Below are 23,629 nucleotides of genomic sequence, written 5' to 3'. Positions count from 1 at the left end.
AAAAGGGTATATAATATTGAAGGTGCACATAGGGTCATTCAGAATAACTTCACACACACCCGCTACTGTGTATTTCCAAGTCTAATTCTGTCACTAAATCCATACCGGTGACCCAGCGCCTAAATACTAGGCCTCAAATTTAATTCCCTCTAAATCTCTCGTTACCCACCGCTGTACTGTTGTTGCTGGGCAAGATATTTAGTGTCCGTCAAAGCACATTTTTTGTTCTGGGTTGAAGTACAATTCCCAATTTAGCAATTTCATAATTTAGTGGTTTCTGCTATATCAGAGCTATTTGAAATCTATCCCTAAAAGGGTATATAATATTGAAGGTGCACATAGGGTCATTCAGAATAACTTCACACACACCCGCTACTGTGTATTTCCAAGTCTAATTCTGTCACTAAATCCATACCGGTGACCCAGCGCCTAAATACTAGGCCTCAAATTTAATTCCCTCTAAATCTCTCGTTACCCACCGCTGTACTGTTGTTGCTGGGCAAGATATTTAGTGTCCGTTCAAGCACATTTCTTGTTCTGGGTTGAAGTACAATTCCCAATTTAGCAATTTCATAATTTAGTGGTTTCTGCTATATCAGAGCTATTTGAAATCTATCCCTAAAAGGGTATATAATATTGAAGGTGCACATAGGGTCATTCAGAATAACTTCACACACACGCTTCTGTGCATTTCCAAGTCTAATTCTGTCACTAAATCCATACCGGTGACCCAGCGCCTAAATACTAGGCCTCAAATTTAAATCCCTCTAAATCTCTCGTTACCCACCACTGTACTGTTGTTGCTGGGCAAGATATTTAGTGTCCGTCAAAGCACATTTTTTGTTCTGGGTTGAAGTACAATTCCCAATTTAGCAATTTCATAATTTAGTGGTTTCTGCTATATCAGAGCTATTTGAAATCTATCCCTAAAAGGGTATATAATATTGAAGGTGCACATAGGGTCATTCAGAATAACTTCACACACACGCTTCTGTGCATTTCCAAGTCTAATTCTGTCACTAAATCCATACCGGTGACCCAGCGCCTAAATACTAGGCCTCAAATTTAAATCCCTCTAAATCTCTCGTTACCCACCGCTGTACTGTTGTTGCTGGGCAAGATATTTAGTGTCCGTCAAAGCACATTTTTTGTTCTGGGTTGAAGTACAATTCCCAATTTAGCAATTTCATAATTTAGTGGTTTCTGCTATATCAGAGCTATTTGAAATCTATCCCTAAAAGGGTATATAATATTGAAGGTGCACATAGGGTCATTCAGAATAACTTCACACACACGCTTCTGTGCATTTCCAAGTCTAATTCTGTCACTAAATCCATACCGGTGACCCAGCGCCTAAATACTAGGCCTCAAATTTAATTCCCTCTAAATCTCTCGTTACCCACCGCTGTACTGTTGTTGCTGGGCAAGATATTTAGTGTCCGTCAAAGCACATTTTTTGTTCTGGGTTGAAGTACAATTCCCAATTTAGCAATTTCATAATTTAGTGGTTTCTGCTATATCAGAGCTATTTGAAATCTATCCCTAAAAGGGTATATAATATTGAAGGTGCACATAGGGTCATTCAGAATAACTTCACACACACCCGCTACTGTGTATTTCCAAGTCTAATTCTGTCACTAAATCCATACCGGTGACCCAGCGCCTAAATACTAGGCCTCAAATTTAATTCCCTCTAAATCTCTCGTTACCCACCGCTGTACTGTTGTTGCTGGGCAAGATATTTAGTGTCCGTCAAAGCACATTTTTTGTTCTGGGTTGAAGTACAATTCCCAATTTAGCAATTTCATAATTTAGTGGTTTCTGCTATATCAGAGCTATTTGAAATCTATCCCTAAAAGGGTATATAATATTGAAGGTGCACATAGGGTCATTCAGAATAACTTCACACACACCCGCTACTGTGTATTTCCAAGTCTAATTCTGTCACTAAATCCATACCGGTGACCCAGCGCCTAAATACTAGGCCTCAAATTTAAATCCCTCTAAATCTCTCGTTACCCACCGCTGTACTGTTGTTGCTGGGCAAGATATTTAGTGTCCGTCAAAGCACATTTTTTGTTCTGGGTTGAAGTACAATTCCCAATTTAGCAATTTCATAATTTAGTGGTTTCTGCTATATCAGAGCTATTTGAAATCTATCCCTAAAAGGGTATATAATATTGAAGGTGCACATAGGGTCATTCAGAATAACTTCACACACACGCTTCTGTGCATTTCCAAGTCTAATTCTGTCACTAAATCCATACCGGTGACCCAGCGCCTAAATACTAGGCCTCAAATTTAAATCCCTCTAAATCTCTCGTTACCCACCGCTGTACTGTTGTTGCTGGGCAAGATATTTAGTGTCCGTCAAAGCACATTTTTTGTTCTGGGTTGAAGTACAATTCCCAATTTAGCAATTTCATAATTTAGTGGTTTCTGCTATATCAGAGCTATTTGAAATCTATCCCTAAAAGGGTATATAATATTGAAGGTGCACATAGGGTCATTCAGAATAACTTCACACACACGCTTCTGTGCATTTCCAAGTCTAATTCTGTCACTAAATCCATACCGGTGACCCAGCGCCTAAATACTAGGCCTCAAATTTAAATCCCTCTAAATCTCTCGTTACCACCGCTGTACTGTTGTTGCTGGGCAAGATATTTAGTGTCCGTCAAAGCACATTTTTTGTTCTGGGTTGAAGTACAATTCCCAATTTAGCAATTTCATAATTTAGTGGTTTCCTGCTATATCAGAGCTATTTGAAATCTATCCCTAAAAGGGTATATAATATTGAAGGTGCACATAGGGTCATTCAGAATAACTTCACACACACCGCTTCTGTGCATTTCCAAGTCTAATTCTGTCACTAAATCCATACCGGTGACCCAGCGCCTAAATACTAGGCCTCAAATTTAAATCCCTCTAAATCTCTCGTTACCCACCGCTGTACTGTTGTTGCTGGGCAAGATATTTAGTGTCCGTCAAAGCACATTTTTTGTTCTGGGTTGAAGTACAATTCCCAATTTAGCAATTTCATAATTTAGTGGTTTCTGCTATATCAGAGCTATTTGAAATCTATCCCTAAAAGGGTATATAATATTGAAGGTGCACATAGGGTCATTCAGAATAACTTCACACACACCGCTTACTGTGCATTTCCAAGTCTAATTCTGTCACTAAATCCATACCGGTGACCCAGCGCCTAAATACTAGGCCTCAAATTTAAATCCCTCTAAATCTCTCGTTACCCACCGCTGTACTGTTGTTGCTGGGCAAGATATTTAGTGTCCGTCAAAGCACATTTTTTGTTCTGGGTTGAAGTACAATTCCCAATTTAGCAATTTCATAATTTAGTGGTTTCTGCTATATCAGAGCTATTTGAAATCTATCCCTAAAAGGGTATATAATATTGAAGGTGCACATAGGGTCATTCAGAATAACTTCACACACACGCTTCTGTGCATTTCCAAGTCTAATTCTGTCACTAAATCCATACCGGTCACCCAGCGCCTAAATACTAGGCCTCAAATTTATATCCCGCTGAATTTGAATACAATACATTGGGCCAAATAATATATTTGTTGTTGTGGTGAACCATAACAATGAGAAAAACATCTAGTAAGGGACGCGGACGTGGACATGGTCGTGGTGGTGTTAGTGGACCCTCTGGTGCTGGGAGAGGACGTGGCCGTTCTGCCACATCCACACGTCCTAGTGTACCAACTACCTCAGGTCCCAGTAGCCGCCAGAATTTACAGCGATATATGGTGGGGCCCAATGCCGTTCTAAGGATGGTAAGGCCTGAGCAGGTACAGGCATTAGTCAATTGGGTGGCCGACAGTGGATCCAGCACGTTCACATTATCTCCCACCCAGTCTTCTGCAGAAAGCGCACAGATGGCGCCTGAAAACCAACCCCATCAGTCTGTCACATCACCCCCATGCATACCAGGGAAACTGTCTCAGCCTCAAGTTATGCAGCAGTCTCTTATGCTGTTTGAAGACTCCGCTGGCAGGGTTTCCCAAGGGCATCCACCTAGCCCTTCCCCAGCGGTGAAAGACATAGAATGCACTGACGCACAACCACTTATGTTTCCTGATGATGAGGACATGGGAATACCACCTCAGCATGTCTCTGATGATGACGAAACACAGGTGCCAACTGCTGCGTCTTTCTGCAGTGTGCAGACTGAACAGGAGGTCAGGGATCAAGACTGGGTGGAAGACGATGCAGGGGACGATGAGGTCCTAGACCCCACATGGAATGAAGGTCGTGCCACTGACTTTCACAGTTCGGAGGAAGAGGCAGTGGTGAGACCGAGCCAACAGCGTAGCAAAAGAGGGAGCAGTGGGCAAAAGCAGAACACCCGCCGCCAAGAGACTCCGCCTGCTACTGACCGCCGCCATCTGGGACCGAGCACCCCAAAGGCAGCTTCAAGGAGTTCCCTGGCATGGCACTTCTTCAAACAATGTGCTGACGACAAGACCCGAGTGGTTTGCACGCTGTGCCATCAGAGCCTGAAGCGAGGCATTAACGTTCTGAACCTGAGCACAACCTGCATGACCAGGCACCTGCATGCAAAGCATGAACTGCAGTGGAGTAAACACCTTAAAACCAAGGAAGTCACTCAGGCTCCCCCTGCTACCTCTTCTGCTGCTGCCGCCTCGGCCTATTCTGCTGCTGCCGCCTCGGCCTCTTCCTCCGCCTCTGGAGGAACGTTGGCACCTGCCGCCCAGCAAACAGGGGATGTACCACCAACACCACCACCACCACCTCCGTCACCAAGCGTCTCAACCATGTCACACGCCAGCGTTCAGCTCTCCATCTCACAAACATTTGATAGAAAGCGTAAATTCCCACCTAGCCACCCTCGATCCCTGGCCCTGAATGCCAGCATTTCTAAACTACTGGCCTATGAAATGCTGTCATTTAGGCTGGTGGACACAGACAGCTTCAAACAGCTCATGTCGCTTGCTGTCCCACAGTATGTTGTTCCCAGCCGGCACTACTTCTCCAAGAGAGCCGTGCCTTCCCTGCACAACCAAGTATCCGATAAAATCAAGTGTGCACTGCGCAACGCCATCTGTAGCAAGGTCCACCTAACCACAGATACGTGGACCAGTAAGCACGGCCAGGGACGCTATATCTCCCTAACTGCACACTGGGTAAATGTAGTGGCAGCTGGGCCCCAGGCGGAGAGCTGTTTGGCGCACGTCCTGCCGCCGCCAAGGATCGCAGGGCAACATTCTTTGCCTCCTGTTGCCACCTCCTCCTTCTCGGCTTCCTCCTCCTCTTCTTCCACCTGCTCATCCAGTCAGCCACACACCTTCACCACCAACTTCAGCACAGCCCGGGGTAAACGTCAGCAGGCCATTCTGAAACTCATATGTTTGGGGGACAGGCCCCACACCGCACAGGAGTTGTGGCGGGGTATTGAACAACAGACCGACGAGTGGTTGCTGCCGGTGAGCCTCAAGCCCGGCCTGGTGGTGTGTGATAATGGGCGAAATCTCGTTGCAGCTCTGGGACTAGCCAATTTGACGCACATCCCTTGCTTGGCGCATGTGCTGAATTTGGTGGTGCAGAAGTTCATTCACAACTACCCCGACATGTCAGAGCTGCTGCATAAAGTGCGGGCCGTCTGTTCGCGCTTCCGGCGTTCACATCCTGCCGCTGCTCGCCTGTCTGCGCTACAGCGTAACTTCGGCCTTCCCGCTCACCGCCTCATATGCGACGTGCCCACCAGGTGGAACTCCACCTTGCACATGCTGGACAGACTGTGCGAGCAGCAGCAGGCCATAGTGGAGTTTCAGCTGCAGCACGCACGGGTCAGTCGCACTACAGAACAGCACCACTTCACCACCAATGACTGGGCCTCCATGCGAGACCTGTGTGCCCTGTTGCGCTGTTTCGAGTACTCCACCAACATGGCCAGTGGCGATGACACCGTTATCAGCGTTACAATACCACTTCTATGTCTCCTTGAGAAAACACTTAGGGCGATGATGGAACAGGAGGTGGCCCAGGAGGAGGAGGAGGAGGATGAGGAAGAGGGGTCATTTTTAGCACTTTCAGGCCAGTCTCTTCGAAGTGACTCAGAGGGAGGTTTTTTGCAACAGCAGAGGCCAGGTACAAATGTGGCCAGCCAGGGCCCACTACTGGAGGACGAGGAGGACGAGGATGAGGAGGAGGTGGAGGAGGATGAGGATGAAGCATGGTCACAGCGGGGTGGCACCCAACGCAGCTCGGGTCCATCACTGGTGCGTGGCTGGGGGGAAAGGCAGGACGATGACGATACGCCTCCCACAGAGGACAGCTTGTCCTTACCCCTGGGCAGCCTGGCACACATGAGCGACTACATGCTGCAGTGCCTGCGCAACGACAGCAGAGTTGCCCACATTTTAACCTGTGCGGACTACTGGGTTGCCACCCTGCTGGATCCACGCTACAAAGACAATGTGCCCACCTTACTTCCTGCACTGGAGCGTGATAGGAAGATGCGCGAGTACAAGCGCACGTTGGTAGACGCGCTACTGAGAGCATTCCCAAATGTCACAGGGGAACAAGTGGAAGCCCAAGGCCAAGGCAGAGGAGGAGCAAGAGGTCGCCAAGGCAGCTGTGTCACGGCCAGCTCCTCTGAGGGCAGGGTTAGCATGGCAGAGATGTGGAAAACTTTTGTCAACACGCCACAGCTAACTGCACCACCACCTGATACGCAACGTGTTAGCAGGAGGCAACATTTCACTAACATGGTGGAACAGTACGTGTGCACACCCCTCCACGTACTGACTGATGGTTCGGCCCCATTCAACTTCTGGGTCTCTAAATTGTCCACGTGGCCAGAGCTAGCCTTTTATGCCTTGGAGGTGCTGGCCTGCCCGGCAGCCAGCGTTTTGTCTGAACGTGTATTCAGCACGGCAGGGGGCGTCATTACAGACAAACGCAGCCGCCTGTCTACAGCCAATGTGGACAAGCTGACGTTCATAAAAATGAACCAGGCATGGATCCCACAGGACCTGTCCGTCCCTTGTCCAGATTAGACATTAACTACCTCCCCATAACCATATATTATTGGACTCCAGGGCACTTCCTCATTCAATCCTATTTTTATTTTCATTTTACCATTATATTGCGATGCTACCCAAAGTTGAATGAACCTCTCCTCTGCCTGTGTGCTAGGCCTAAATATATGCCAATGGACTGTTGCAGTGGTGGCTGACATGAAGCCTGATTCTCTGCTATGACATGCAGACTAATTCTCTGCTGACATGAAGCCAGATTGTCTGTTACGGGACCTCTCTCCTCTGCCTGGGTGCTGGGCCTAAATTTATGACCATGGACTGTTGCAGTGGTGGCTGACGTGAAGCCTGATTCTCTGCTATGACATGCAGACTGATTCTCTGCTGACATGAAGCCAGATCGTCTGTTACGGGACCTCTCTGCTCTGCCTGTGTGCTAGGCCTAAATATATGCCAATGGACTGTTGCAGTGGTGGGTGACGTGAAGCCTCATTCTCTGCTATGACATGCAGACTGATTCTCTGCTGACATGAAGCCAGATTGTCTGTTACGGGACCTCTCTGCTCTGCCTGTGTGCTAGGCCTAAATATATGCCAATGGACTGTTGCAGTGGTGGGTGACGTGAAGCCTCATTCTCTGCTATGACATGCAGACTGATTCTCTGCTGTCATGAAGCCAGATTGTCTGTTACGGGACCTCTCTGCTCTGCCTGTGTGCTAGGCCTAAATATATGCCAATGGACTGTTGCAGTGGTGGGTGACGTGAAGCCTCATTCTCTGCTATGACATGCAGACTGATTCTCTGCTGACATGAAGCCAGATTGTCTGTTACGGGACCTCTCTGCTCTGCCTGTGTGCTAGGCCTAAATATATGCCAATGGACTGTTGCAGTGGTGGGTGACGTGAAGCCTCATTCTCTGCTATGACATGCAGACTGATTCTCTGCTGTCATGAAGCCAGATTGTCTGTTACGGGACCTCTCTGCTCTGCCTGTGTGCTAGGCCTAAATATATGCCAATGGACTGTTGCAGTGGTGGGTGACGTGAAGCCTCATTCTCTGCTATGACATGCAGACTGATTCTCTGCTGACATGAAGCCAGATTGTCTGTTACGGGACCTCTCTGCTCTGCCTGTGTGCTAGGCCTAAATATATGCCAATGGACTGTTGCAGTGGTGGGTGACGTGAAGCCTCATTCTCTGCTATGACATGCAGACTGATTCTCTGCTGACATGAAGCCAGATCCTCTGTTACGGGAGCTCTCTCCTCTGCCTGGGTGCTGGGCCTAAATTTATGACAATTGACTGTTGCAGTGGTGGGTGACGTGAAGCCTGATTCTCTGCTATGATATGAAGACTGATTCTCTGCTGACATGAAGCCAGATTGTCTGTTACGGGACCTTTCTCCTCTGCCTGGGTTCTGGGCCTAAATTTATGAAAATTGACTCTTACAGTGGTGGGTGACGTGAAGCCTGATTCTAGGCTATGATATGAAGACTGATTCTCTGCTGACATGAAGCCAGATTGTCTGTTACGGGACCTTTCTCCTCTGCCTGGGTTCTGGGCCTAAATTTATGAAAATTGACTCTTACAGTGGTGGGTGACGTGAAGCCTGATTCTCTGCTATGATATGAAGACTGATTCTCTGCTGACATGAAGCCAGATTCTCTGTTACGGGACCTCTCTCCTCTGCCTGGGTGCTGGGCCTAAATTTATGACAATGGACTGTTGCAGTGGTGGCTGACGTGAAGCCTGATTCTCTGCTATGACATGCAGACTGATTCTCTGCTGACATGAAGCCAGATTCTCTGTTACGGGACCTCTCTCCTCTGCCTGGGTGCTAGGCCTAAATATATGCCAATGGACTGTTGCAGTGGTGGCTGACGTGAAGCCTCATTCTCTGCTATGACATGCAGACTAATTCTCTGCTGACATGAAGCCAGATTGTCTGTTACGGGACCTCTCTCCTCTGCCTGGGTGCTGGGCCTAAATTTATGACAATGGACTGTTGCAGTGGTGGCTGACGTGAAGCCTGATTCTCTGCTATGACATGCAGACTAATTCTCTGCTGACATGAAGCCAGATTGTCTGTTACGGGACCTCTCTCCTCTGCCTGGGTGCTGGGCCTAAATATATGCCAATGGACTGTTGCAGTGGTGGCTGACGTGAAGCCTCATTCTCTGCTATGACATGCAGACTAATTCTCTGCTGACATGAAGACAGATTCTCTGTTACGGGACCTCTCTCCTCTGCCTGGGTGCCGGGGCCTAAATATCTGAGAATGGACTGTTCCAGTGGTGGGTGACGGGAAGCCAGATTCTCTGCTATGGAACCTCTCTCCAATTGATTTTGGTTAATTTTTATTTATTTAATTTTTATTTTAATTAATTTCCCTATCCACATTTGTTTGCAGGGGATTTACCTACATGTTGCTGCCTTTTGCAGCCCTCTAGCTCTTTCCTGGGCTGTTTTACAGCCTTTTTAGTGCCGAAAAGTTCGGGTCCCCATTGACTTCAATGGGGTTCGGGTTCGGGACGAAGTTCGGATCGGGTTCGGATCCCGAACCCGAACATTTCCGGGATGTTCGGCCGAACTTCTCGAACCCGAACATCCAGGTGTTCGCTCAACTCTAGTCCTGACCTCTAGGAGCGCACATGAGCTCATCCTCAGTCATTATCAGTCCTGACCTCTAGGGGCGCACATGAGCTTATCCTCAGTAATTATCTGTCCTGACCTCTAGGGGCGCACATGAGCTCATCCTCAGTCATTATCAGTCCTGACCTCTAGGGGCACACATGAGCTCATCCTCAGTCATTATCAGTCCTGACCTCTAGGGGCGCACATGAGCTCATCCTCAGTCATTATCAGTGCTGACCTCTAGGGGCGCACATGAGCTTATCTCCTCAGTCATTATCAGTCCTGACCTCTAGGGGCGCACATGAGCTCATCCTCAGTAATTATCTGTCCTGACCTCTAGGGGCGCACATGAGCTCATCCTCAGTCATTATCAGTCCTGACCTCTAGGAGCACACATGAGCTCATCCTCAGTCATTATCAGTCCTGACCTCTAGGGGCGCACATGAGCTCATCCTCAGTCATTATCAGTGCTGACCTCTAGGGGCGCACATGAGCTCATCCTCAGTCATTGTCAGTCCTGACCTCTAGGAGCGCACATGAGCTCATCTCCTCAGTCATTATCAGTCCTGACCTCTAGGGGCACACATGAGCTCCTCCTCAGTCATTATCAGTCCTGACCTCTAGGGGCGCACATGAGCTCATCCTCAGTCATTATCAGTGCTGACCTCTAGGGGCACACATGAGCTCATCCTCAGTCATTATCAGTGCTGACCTCTAGGGGCGCACATGAGCTCATCTCCTCAGTCATTATCAGTCCTGACCTCTAGGGGCGCACATGAGCTCATCCTCAGTCATTATCAGTCCTGACCTCTAGGAGCACACATGAGCTTATCCTCAGTCATTATCAGTCCTGACCTCTAGGAGCACACATGAGCTTATCCTCAGTCATTATCAGTCCTGACCTCTAGGAGCACACATGAGCTCATCCTCAGTCATTATCAGTCCTGACCTCTAGGGGCGCACATGAGCTCATCCTCAGTCATTATCAGCCCTGACCTCTAGGGGCGCACATGAGCTCATCCTCAGTCATTATCAGTCCTGACCTCTAGGGGCGCACATGAGCTCATCCTCAGTCATTATCAGTCCTGACCTCTAGGGGCGCACATGAGCTCATCCTCAGTCATTATCAGTCCTGTCCTCTAGGGGTGCACATGAGCTCATCCTCAGTCATTATCAGTCCTGACCTCCTAGGAGCGCACATGAGCTCATCCTCAGTCATTATCAGTCCTGTCCTCTAGGGGTGCACATGAGCTCATCCTCAGTCATTATCAGTCCTGACCTCTAGGGGCGCACATGAGCTCATCCTCAGTCATTATCAGCCCTGACCTCTAGGGGCACACATGAGCTCATCCTCAGTCATTATCAGTGCTGACCTCTAGGGGCGCACATGAGCTCATCCTCAGTCATTATCAGTCCTGACCTCTAGGGGCGCACATGAGCTCATCCTCAGTCATTATCAGTCCTGTCCTCTAGGGGTGCACATGAGCTCATCCTCAGTCATTATCAGTCCTGACCTCTAGGGGCACACTTGAGCTCATCCTCAGTCATTATCAGTCCTGACCTCTAGGAGCGCACATGAGCTCATCTCCTCAGTCATTATCAGTCCTGACCTCTAGGGGCGCACATGAGCTCATCCTCAGTAATTATCTGTCCTGACCTCTAGGGGCGCACATGAGCTCATCCTCAGTCATTATCAGTCCTGACCTCTAGGTGCGCACATGAGCTCATCCTCAGTCATTATCAGTGCTGACCTCTAGGGGCGCACATGAGCTCATCCTCAGTCATTATCAGTGCTGACCTCTAGGGGCGCACACAAGCTCATCCACAGTCATTATCAGTCCTGACCTCTAGGGGCGCACATGAGCTCATCCTCAGTCATTATCAGTGCTGACCTCTAGGGGCGCACACGAGCTCATCCACAGTCATTATCAGTCCTGACCTCTAGGGGCGCACATGAGCTCATCCTCAGTCATTATCAGTCCTGACCTCTAGGGGCGCACATGAGCTCATCTCCTCAGTCATTATCAGTCCTGACCTCTAGGGGCACACATGAGCTCATCCTCAGTCATTATCAGTCCTGACCTCTAGGGGCACACTTGAGCTCATCCTCAGTCATTATCAGTCCTGACCTCTAGGAGCGCACATGAGCTCATCCTCAGTCATTATCAGTCCTGACCTCTAGGGGCGCACATGAGCTCATCCTCAGTAATTATCTGTCCTGACCTCTAGGGGCACACATGAGCTAATCCTCAGTCATTATCAGTCCTGACCTCTAGGGGCACACATGAGCTCCTCCTCAGTCATTATCAGTCCTGACCTCTAGGGGCGCACATGAGCTCATCCTCAGTCATTATCAGTGCTGACCTCTAGGGGCGCACATGAGCTCATCTCCTCAGTCATTATCAGTCCTGACCTCTAGGGGCGCACATGAGCTCATCCTCAGTCATTATCAGTCCTGACCTCTAGGGGCACACATGACCTCATTCTCAGTCATTATCAGTCCTGACCTCTAGGGGCGCACATGAGCTCATCCTCAGTCATTATCAGTCCTGACCTCTAGGAGCGCACATGAGCTCATCCTCAGTCATTATCAGTCCTGATCTCTAGGGGCACACATGAGCTCATCCTCAGTCATCATCAGTCCTGACCTCTAGGAGCACACATGAGCTCATCCTCAGTCATTATCAGTCCTGACCTCTAGGGGCACACATGAGCTCATCCTCAGTCATTATCAGTCCTGACCTCTAGGAGCACACATGAGCTCATCCACAGTCATCATCAGTCCTGACCTCTAGGAGCACACATGAGCTCATCCTCAGTCATTATCAGTCCTGACCTCTAGGGGCGCACATGAGCTCATCCTCAGTCATTATCAGTCCTGACCTCTAGGGGCACACATGAGCTCATCCTCAGTCATTATCATTTCTGACCTCTAGGGGCGCACATGAGCTCATCCTCAGTCATTATCAGTCCTGACCTCTAGGGGCACACATGAGCTCATCCACAGTCATTATCAGTCCTGACCTCTAGGGGCGCACATGAGCTCATCCTCAGTCATTATCAGTCCTGACCTCTAGGAGCACACATGAGCTCATCCACAGTCATTATCAGTCCTGACCTCTAGGGGCGCACATGAGCTCATCCTCAGTCATTATCAGTCCTGAACTCTAGGGGCGCACATGAGCTCATCCTCAGTCATTACTAGTCCTGACCTCTAGGGGCACACATGAGCTCATCCTCAGTCATTATCAGTCCTGAACTCTAGGGGCACATATGAGCTCATCCTCAGTCATTATCAGTCCTGAACTCTAGGGGCGCACATGAGCTTATCTTCTCAGTCATTATCAGTCCTGACCTCTAGGGGCACACATGAGCTCATCCTCTGTCATCATCAGTCCTGACCTCTAGGGGCAGAAATGAGCTCCTCCTCAGTCATTATCAGTCCTGATCTCCAGGGGCGCACATGAGCTCATCCTCAGTCATTATCAGTCCTGAACTCTAGGGGCACACATGAGCTCATCCTTAGTCATTATCAGTCCTAACCTCTAGGGGCGCACATGAGCTCCTCCTCTCACACGGGTTGCGATTGGCTCCCAGAGTTCCCTCTGGTGACTGACAATTCATGAAAAGCAGTGAATTTCTCTACTGCAGACACTGCTTTTATCAGGTTTTGGGCCCATATCCTGAGACGGAGGCAGGTTAGACACTGTAAGCACAATGGTATTACCGCTTTTACATAACTGTTGTGTCTTGTTCATCAGACACCCTTTCATTTAGCCTGTTATTGTCTGAGTCCATTAGACTTTTTAAGCCCATATTGAACCTTCTCAATAGAAACCAGTATGGTCTCAGCACACTCAGGACTCTTCCAGCAGCTGAGCAGCACGCTCTGCAGACTAATCTGGGACTCTCCATGCTCAGGACTCTTCCAGCAGCTGAGCAGCACGCTCTGCAGACTGACCTTGGACTCCGCATGCTCAGGACTCTTCCAGCAGCTGAGCAGCACGCTCTGCAGACTGATCAGGGACTCCGCATGCTCAGGACTCTTCCAGCAGCTGAGCAGCACGCTCTGCAGACTGATCAGGGACTCCGCATGCTCAGGACTCTTCCAGCAGCTGAGCAGCACGCTCTGCAGACTGACCTTGGACTCCGCATGCTCAGGACTCTGTCAGCAGCTGAGCAGCACGCTCTGCAGACTGACCTTGGACTCCGCATGCTCAGGAGTCAGGACTCTTCCAGCAGCTGAGCAGCACGCTCTGCAGACTGACCTTGGACTCCGCATGCTCAGGACTCTGTCAGCAGCTGAGCAGCCCGCCCTGCAGACTAATCTGGGACCCCCCATGCTCAGGACTGTTCCAGCAGCTGAGCAGCACGCTCTGCAGACTGACCTTGGACTCCGCATGCTCAGGACTCTGTCAGCAGCTGAGCAGCACGCCCTGCAGACTAATCTGGGACCCCCCATGCTCAGGACTCTTCCAGCAGCTGAGCAGCACGCTCTGCAGACTGACCTTGGACTCCGCATGCTCAGGACTCTGTCAGCAGCTGAGCAGCCCGCCCTGCAGACTGATCGGGGACTCCCCACTCTCAGGACTCTTTTCCAGCAGCTGAGCAGCACACTCTGCAGACTGATCTGGGACTCTTCATGCTCAGGACTCTTCCAGCAGCTGAGTAGCACGCTCTAAAGGCAGATCTGGGACTCTCTCCATGCTCAGGACTCTTTTCCAGCAGCTGAGCAGCACGCTCTAAAGACAGATCTGGGACTCTCTCCACGCTCAGGACTCTTTTCCAGTAGCTGAGCAGCACGCTTTGCAGACAGATCTGGGACTCCGCATGCTCAGGACTCTGTCAGCAGCTGAGCAGGACGCTATGCAGACTGACCTTGGACTCCGCATGCTCAGGGCTCTTTTCCAGCAGCTGAGCAGCACACTTTAAAGGCAGATCTGGGACCGCTCACGCTCAGGACTCTTCCAGTAGCTGAGCAGCACGCTCTACAGACTCATCTGGGACTCTCTCCATGCTCAGGACTCTTTTCCAGCAGCTGAGAAGCACACTCTGCAGACTGATCTGGGACTCCGCATGCTCAGGACTCTGTCAGCAGCTGAGCAGGATGCTCTACAGACTCATCTGGGACCCTTTCTCTCTCCCACAACTGCCAGAGATATAGGAATCCTCTGCCCGGTCTGAGCTCCACTTTGAGCTGAACACACTTTCAGTTCATGTTGTACAGTTTCATAATCCACTTGGACAGACTGGAGGTCGTTATCTATTAAAACATAAGGTTTAATAAATTCTGAGATAAGAAAGTACAAACAAAAAATATCGTGCTAGGTGTGAGCCCACCGCCAACCGTGCAACAGACATTACCAACATGAAGCAGACAATATTACTGTGGGGGCCCAATGTTAACAGCACCAACCACAGGGCAGAATTACAAAGCTTCCCAATCAGGTATAAATTCACACAAACTACACGTGCAGAGGGCAGGCCATACACTGCCCTCCAGCTAATAGAAGACCGCATCACTGGTGGGAATATTTTAGGGAGCCATATGCCCCAATTAACCCCTCTTGGTTTCTACATACTGTAGGAAAGCGCCAGGGGCCGTCTTTGACAGAAGATATGTGTCACCGATGTTCCTGGCCTCGGTGAGGTAAGAGCCGGTAATCGTAAGCGGCAGCTAGTGCTGACTGCCACTAATGGTTATTTAGTGTGGCTGTAAAGCCGATCCGGGCCGGCTCTTACTGGGTGCAGGGTGGGTGGCTGTTCCCCACGCTCCAGGCCTGGTTTTGGTTAGGGATATAACACCCAGCCAGCAGTCTCAGCTGTGTGGATTATCCTCCATCTGACAGTGGAGCTCTGTTACTCTCGGAGTTGGCGCCTGAGCGTTTAGGCCGGGACTAAGGCCTGCTATATTGTTTGGGAAAAAGCACGTGGACTTCTGCTTCACCCAAGGACTTATGTGTTGCTGCCTGGTGTGAACAAACACCAGACTCAAGGTGACTGTTTTTTCCTTGAAACTGACTTTTTGTTGTCACTTTACGTCTGTGTGAATAAAACACTGCACTGTCTAAGTTGTAGACGTTGTTGTTGCCTCTGTACTACCAGAGCCAATCCCCACAGCACTCAATTTATAGGTCCATTCAGTTTAATATTTCTACATTAGGCACCATCCTTCTTATCCACCCTCTAAGTATACACCAGTTGTAGACAGCCAGCCCTTTCTCAGCCCTTAATTCCCTGATGAGTCCTGGGCTAATAATACTGGAGACAAAACGCGTAGGGTTTTATTCTGCTTCTAGGGGTCCTTTACCTACTGGTATCCTGAGGCAGGGACGTCCAGGGCCTCTAATATTTTAGGGAGAGGTTCCGGACGGGGCCGCCCTTGTCGGGGCGATGACTCCGTATTAGGAGGTCATCAGGGACTTCTAGACCAGACAGGGCATTCCAGCCCTTGCTGAAGATTGACCACTGGAACTTCAAGACGGTATCCAGACTACTCCCATTTACCGGTGAGACCGATCCTTATATATTGTGGAATTTATACCTGATTGGGAAGCTTTGTAATTCTGCCCTGTGGTTGGTGCTGTTAACTTTGGGCCCCCACAGTAATATTGTCTGCTTCATGTTGGTAATGTCTGTTGCACGGTTGGCGGTGGGCTCACTCCTAGCACGATATTTTTTGTTTGTACTTTCTTATCTCAGAATTTAATAAACCTTATGTTTTAATAGATAACGACCTCCAGTCTGTCCAAGTTTAATTAGTCGTGGTAGTTGGGGAGATATTCTCATCAATTTTCTCCCTTTTGGGCAATGTTTATTAATTTACAGTTCCATAATCAGTCACAAAAGGAAGAAATACAGTCTTACCTGTCTCTGAACCCGACTTAAGGAACTCCAGTAACTCTGGAAGTACCCGTGACACTCTTTGGTGACAATCCACAGGACAATCTGGTGCACACTTTCCCACTTGACGGTATCTCCAGCAGTGCTCTCTCTATTGCTTGATGGCCTTATGGTGTAGTGGTTGTGTAATACCCCAGAGTGGTATTGCGATTTCTACACCCTGCTACTGTCTCTAATGGTCTAACATTAATGCCATCTGTGTATTTATTTTCAGGTCCTTCACCATTGTTCATGTAATGTGCCTGGTTTACCAGCAGGTGGCAGTGTATATGGCAGAGCTATCCTTAGACAGAATGGAACTCACCATTCCATTCTCCTCTCTTTGGGCAGAAGTGGACCAGTCCTGCTTCCTACCAGAAAGGAAGGGTTATAGTTCTAGTTTATTGCAGTTTAGACTCCATATTGGAGCTGAGAAGACATGAAAGATATAGCAGCCAGAGGAAAGTGTTCTTTGGCTGGAGCCACAAACTGGAAGTAGCTTGTAGAGCATCCGGACTCCATGCTAATTTTACTGATTGTCAGGAGTGGGACAACAGCCCAATCCAGGGAAACCAGAACCGACCCAAATTCCAGTAACCAAACCCAAGCAGAGTTTAGCACAGCAGAGAGAAAGAGAGCAGAGTTATTAAGCGTTTCTGTCAGCCCAGCAGAGAAAGAGAGAAAACAGAGTTATGACGTTTGCCTGTCAGTTTATGCCAAGTCCTGCTGGAGCCAAGAGAAAGCCTGAGTGTAAGAGAAGCCTGAAAATTGTCTGGAATCAAGTTTACCAAGAAAAGCTGCTGTAAAAGTTTATCAAGGTCTGGACACAAGTTATTCTTCATCCCCTAACTCAACTATTCCCCTTTATTTGCTTCAATGCCTAGGCCTGGGGTCCTGCTATATCCAGGTAGGAGCACCGTGACACATATAGGCCGCACCACACCACTCAGCATTCCTATAGACCTGAGATGTGATGGGGCCCTGGGGGCGGCACGTCGCACATGACCATATTAAACAGATTGTAGTGCCCAGACAGGATGCCCATCTAATTCTAGATGCAGACCACCATCAGTCAGGACATTTTGGGTGCCAATAGTCAGAGATTTTTTTTGGGTTGGAATGCGAGACAAAATAGAAAAATGGTGTCGCGAGTGTCCCATCTGTGCCATCAATAGGGATGACCAGCCCAGACAAAGCACCACTGCACCCAATAACAGTCAGAGGCCATTTAAGCTTGTTTCCTTGGACCATGTTAAATTAAGACCCAGCCAAGATGGGAATGTGTACGCTCTAACAATCATTGACCATTACAACCAGTATGCTATGGTGATACCAGTAATAGACTTATCAGCACAAACCACGGTGCATGTGTTTGAAAAAAGGCTTATTGAGGTCCTCAGACCACCAGAAAAGATTCTGACCGACCAGGGCTCAGCAGGAGTCACAATTATTCCAAGAATTGTGCACATTGTATAATATAAAAGAATACGTAGACTGCCTATCACCCACAATGCAATGGTTTATGTGAAAAATAATGAACCAAAACATAATAAAACTAAACTGATCACCAAACACCGCACTGTTCAACCAAACAAGAACCCTATACATTAATGGACACCAGAGCTGCGGCCGGCCGACATTCCGCCTAATGTGCCGACTGACCATGATAACAACCCCACAAACTGACTGGGAAAAGAGCAACTGAGGCGCCTCAAACTGATCCAACAAATAACCCCTGAAACAACCCAGGAGGCTCCACAGAAACACATGGACGACTATGACGCCAAAGCTGAGAATAAACCACTATGTGTAGGAGGTCACGTAGGGTTACGAAAACAACACAGGTCTAACAAACTGGAAATAAATGGGAATCTGTGCCCTATGAGATCAAAGCCATACCATCTGCTGAAACCAGTTGGTATGGCTTTGATGAGAACCCAAAAACTGTACACCAGAATTTATGGAAGCTGGCAGCTGCAGTTACTGAGGTCACTAGAACAGGAGCTCAGATGTTACACCTATGAGTAACAGCCTTCATGTCAGTGGTCTCCACTGCTGCACAGAGGTGGAGATGCTGGGACTTGTGGTCTTGGTACAGTTTCCCAGATAACCTCTCCATGTTGACCTGATCTATTATAGCATGTAATGTTGGTGACCACCCCCTCTTTCTTTTTTATTTTATTTTGGTAGCTGTGCACTGCCTGTAGACAGCTGAGCTTGCCCTTCCCATAGCAACCACAGGTGCTCTCCATGACCCTGGTCAGGTCCACTCATCCTATATAGAGCTTTGAGCACCAACTTATCTGTGGTGGGCCTGGTCATAGCTTGGTCTTACACTTGCTCCTTAGCCTCCTCTCACCTGAATTAGTCTTTCCTTGTCCTTTTCCTTTGCCGAAGGTTAGGTTCATCTCAGCGTAGGTGATGTTCTCTGCCATGGTGACCTGTCCTTGTGTAGAGCTTTTGGGAAGTGAGACGATGAGAAGGAAATTTTCTGAGATGCAGTCAAAATGAGATGCAGATGTGAAAGCTGGACAACGACACCAGATCTAAAAATAAAGTACCATTGTAATAGGAGTGACGCTTTGTGGTTTGTGAGAGATGAGTAAAGGTGCTCTCCTCACGGGATCCTATTATTTGCCTCTATGCAGTTTGTACTGGGAGCCTACAGCCTAAACCCTACTGGAAAATTTTCTGGGGGGTGATGCCAGGGGGCCATCCAAGTCCTCCTTATTGCCGCTGGCCAAGTACATAATGATCTGATGCTCTCGGCGTTAATTACACACTGGGAGCATCAGGTACTCATGTACCTGTCTGGTGGCTGCAGATGCCCCCATGAATTCACTTGTATGTCTGCCCTCAGGCCAGTGATACAGTTGAATACTGCAGTGGAGCTTGGGAGCTGATGGCTCCATGTCAAAACTAAAGACAATTGGAGGAGGACAGAACGTGCAGCAATTGATGACCACCACAGAGGGACAACCTCTGGGGCAGTATCTACAGCTGCACTGTGGTATTCACTACTGAAGAGGGGGTATTTTGTGGTGAACTATGGTATTTCTGACTCTGCCTACTTGTGCCAGCCCCATCTACTTGCCTTGCCCCATTCTCTATCAGTATTGACTCAACTACAACATGAGGACCACTTTTAGGTTTATTTCCAGGGACACTTTAGGTTTCCAGTCCACCCCTGCAGGAAGCCTTTCTTTCTATCTGCATCTTTCTCAGGCATAGTGGCAGGAGGACACTTTCTCTCCCACCTACATCTTGCACAGACAGAGTGGCAGGAGGACACTTTCTCTCCCACCTACATCTTGCACAGGCACAGTGGCAGGAGGACACTTTCTCCTGGCAGGAGGACACTTTCTCTCCCACCTGCATCTTGCACAGACAGTGGCAGGAGGACACTTTCTCTCCCACCTACATCTTTCACCGGCACAGTGGCAGGAGGACACTTTCTCTCTCACCTTCATCTTGCACAGGCACAGTGGCAGGAAGACACTTTCTCTCCCACCTACATCTTGCACCAGCACAGTGGCAGGAGGACACTTTCTCTCTCACCTGCATCTTGCATAGGCACAGTGGCAGAAGGACACTTTCTCTCCCACCTACATCTTGCACAGACACAGTGGCAGGAGGACACTTTCTCTCTCACCTACATCTTGCACAGGCACAGTGGCAGGAGGACACTTTCTCTCCCACCTTCATCTTGCACAGGCACAGTGGCAGGAGGACACTTTCTCTCCCACCTTAATCTTGCACAGACACAGTGGCAGGAGGACACTTTCTCTCCCACCTACATCTTTCACCGGCACAGTGGCAGGAGGACACTTTCTCTCCCACCTACATCTTTCACCGGCACAGTGGCAGGAGGACACTTTCTCTCCCACCTTCATCTTGCACAGGCACAGTGGCAGGAGGACACTTTCTCTCCCACCTACATCTTGCACCAGCACAGTGGCAGGAGGACACTTTCTCTCTCACCTGCATCTTGCATAGGCACAGTGGCAGAAGGACACTTTCTCTCCCACCTACATCTTGCACAGACACAGTGGCAGGAGGACACTTTCTCTCTCACCTACATCTTGCACAGGCACAGTGGCAGGAGGACACTTTCTCTCCCACATACATCTTGCACAGACACAGTGGCAGGAGGACACTTTCTCTCCCACCTTAATCTTGCACAGACACAGTGGCAGGAGGACACTTTCTCTCCCACCTACATCTTTCACCGGCACAGTGGCAGGAGGACACTTTCTCTCCCACCTACATCTTGCACAGATACAATGGCAGGAGGACACTTTCTCTCCCACCTTCATCTTGCACAGGCACAGTGGCAGGAGGACACTTTCTCTCCCACCTTAATCTTGCACAGACACAGTGGCAGGAGGACACTTTCTCTCCCACCTACATCTTGCACAGACACAGTGGCAGGAGGACACTTTCTCTCCCACCTTCATCTTGCACAGGCACAGTGGCAGGAGGACACTTTCTCTCCCACATACATCTTGCACAGACACAGTGGCAGGAGGACACTTTCTCTCCCACCTTAATCTTGCACAGACACAGTGGCAGGAGGACACTTTCTCTCCCACCTACATCTTTCACCGGCACAGTGGCAGGAGGACACTTTCTCTCCCACCTACATCTTTCACCGGCACAGTGGCAGGAGGACACTTTCTCTCCCACCTTCATCTTGCACAGGCACAGTGGCAGGAGGACACTTTCTCTCCCACCTACATCTTGCACCGGCACAGTGGCAGGAGGACACTTTCTCTCTCACCTGCATCTTGCATAGGCACAGTGGCAGAAGGACACTTTCTCTCCCACCTACATCTTGCACAGACACAGTGGCAGGAGGACACTTTCTCTCCCACCTACATCTTGCACAGACACAGTGGCAGAAGGACACTTTCTCTCCCACCTACATCTTGCACAGACACAGTGGCAGGAGGATACTTTCTCTCCCACCTACATCTTTCACCGGCACAGTGGCAGGAGGACACTTTCTCTCCCACCTACATCTTTCACCGGCACAGTGGCAGGAGGACACTTTCTCTCCCACCTACATCTTGCACAGACACAGTGGCAGGAGGACACTTTCTCTCTCACCTGCATCTTGCACCAGCACAGTGGCAGGAGGACACTTTCTCTCCCACCTACATCTTTCACCGGCACAGTGGCAGGAGGACACTTTCTCTCCCACCTACATCTTGCACAGACACAGTGGCAGGAGGACACTTTCTCTCCCACCTACATCTTGCACAGACACAGTGGCAGAAGGACACTTTCTCTCCCACCTACATCTTGCACAGACACAGTGGCAGGAGGATACTTTCTCTCCCACCTACATCTTTCACCGGCACAGTGGCAGGAGGACACTTTCTCTCCCACCTACATCTTGCACCAGCACAGTGGCAGGAGGACACTTTCTCTCTCACCTGCATCTTGCATAGGCACAGTGGCAGAAGGACACTTTCTCTCCCACCTACATCTTGCACAGACACAGTGGCAGGAGGACACTTTCTCTCTCACCTACATCTTGCACCAGCACAGTGGCAGGAGGACACTTTCTCTCTCACCTACATCTTGCACCAGCACAGTGGCAGGAGGACACTTTCTCTCCCACCTGCATCTTGCACAGACAGTGGCAGGAGGACACTTTCTCTCCCACCTACATCTTTCACCGGCACAGTGGCAGGAGGACACTTTCTCTCCCACCTTCATCTTGCACAGGCACAGTGGCAGGAGGACACTTTCTCTCCCACCTACATCTTGCACCAGCACAGTGGCAGGAGGACACTTTCTCTCTCACCTGCATCTTGCATAGGCACAGTGGCAGGAGGACACTTTCTCTCCCACCTACATCTTGCACAGGCACAGTGGCAGGAGGACACTTTCTCTCCCACCTACATCTTGCACAGATACAGTGGCAGAAGGACACTTTCTCTCTCACCTTCATCTTGCACAGGCACAGTGGCAGAAGGACACTTTCTCTCCCACCTACATCTTGCACAGACACAGTGGCAGGAGGACACTTTCTCTCCCACCTTCATCTTGCACAGACACAGTGGCATGAGGACACTTTCTCTCCCACCTACATCTTTCACCGGCACAGTGGCAGGAGGACACTTTCTCTCCCACCTACATGCAGTGTCCCAGGGGGTCAGTAGTGTGTGCTGGGCTTTGTAGTGCAGATTGACCACCAACCTGGGATCCACTGTCGTCTTCAAATGGGGCAAACACTGGAACAGGCAGGTAGTTAAAGAGTTCGTGACGCCAGTGTCAATTAAACGGTGACACGCCGTGTAAAGTATGGTGGAAAAATGAAGCAAGCACAGGATAGCCAACAAAAACTGGAACTTTTACTGAATATCAGTCAGGATAATACACGGACACTGGTAGTGCACAGTTCCATAAAAGACGGTTGGTTTTAGAAGAATACAGATGGTTCTTGACATTACAGAAAGGCCGGTCTTAGCGATGAATTATACAGAGTGTTGATTTCAGGAGATGCAGTACAGGCGGATTGCTCACTATTCCTGACTGGTCCTGCTACATGTGACTTTATCTCCAAGGTCTAATGCCCTTTATCTGGCGTACCCTTGAAACTGTCCTTATCTAGTACCTCCTCTGTTATCTTGAGTACCTCTCGCTTTATCTGATCGGCCTCTGTGGTAATCTGTGTCTTGGCTTGTGGCTCACTTATGCTGCTTCAGCTGAACGGATGGTGACTCAGGAGGGGAACCTTTTCCTTGGATCCGGAACCCGGTTACAGGGCCTTTACTACCCTCTCCTAGCCGACAGGCTTCAGACCTGCTATGCTCTCACAGGCCCATAGCCTTGCTTTCTCTCAGACACAGGATCATTTCTGACCTCTGCTTCCCACTGTCTGTCTCCTCCTCCGACTGCTATTACTTCCTGACTGGGCCTTATATAACCTAGGGTTCCCTAGCTCCCTCTAGTGACTCAGAGCTGGAACTACACCCTAGCCGGCCTGCAATGCACGTTTCACAGTAACAGGAAATACATAGCATGACATTATAGATATTCTTACCAACCTCCCCTTAAAGGGGGAACGACAATACCCAA

At 49.2% G+C, this 23,629-nt stretch overlaps 1 protein-coding gene across 2 annotated transcripts in view; it reads right to left on the bottom strand.

The window, feature by feature from the left end:
* Positions 1 to 18,986, bottom strand: part of LOC122924916 (killer cell lectin-like receptor subfamily G member 1) — a 106,105-nt gene extending 87,119 nt beyond the window's left edge. Inside the window, exon 1 of one of the 2 annotated variants that reach the window (XM_044276461.1) lies at positions 18,900 to 18,986. In XM_044276461.1, coding sequence (XP_044132396.1) covers positions 18,900 to 18,975 — 76 coding nt within the window. In that variant the 5' untranslated portion in view covers positions 18,976 to 18,986. The remainder of the gene's footprint in view (positions 1 to 18,899) is intronic. The other variant, XM_044276462.1, reaches the window with a different exon arrangement.
* Between the last annotated feature and the right edge of the window lie 4,643 nt (positions 18,987 to 23,629).

This window comes from Bufo gargarizans, chromosome 1 (genome assembly GCF_014858855.1).
Source record: "Bufo gargarizans isolate SCDJY-AF-19 chromosome 1, ASM1485885v1, whole genome shotgun sequence".
NCBI lineage: Eukaryota > Metazoa > Chordata > Amphibia > Anura > Bufonidae > Bufo > Bufo gargarizans.
This window is presented reverse-complemented; position numbering and strand designations above follow the sequence as displayed.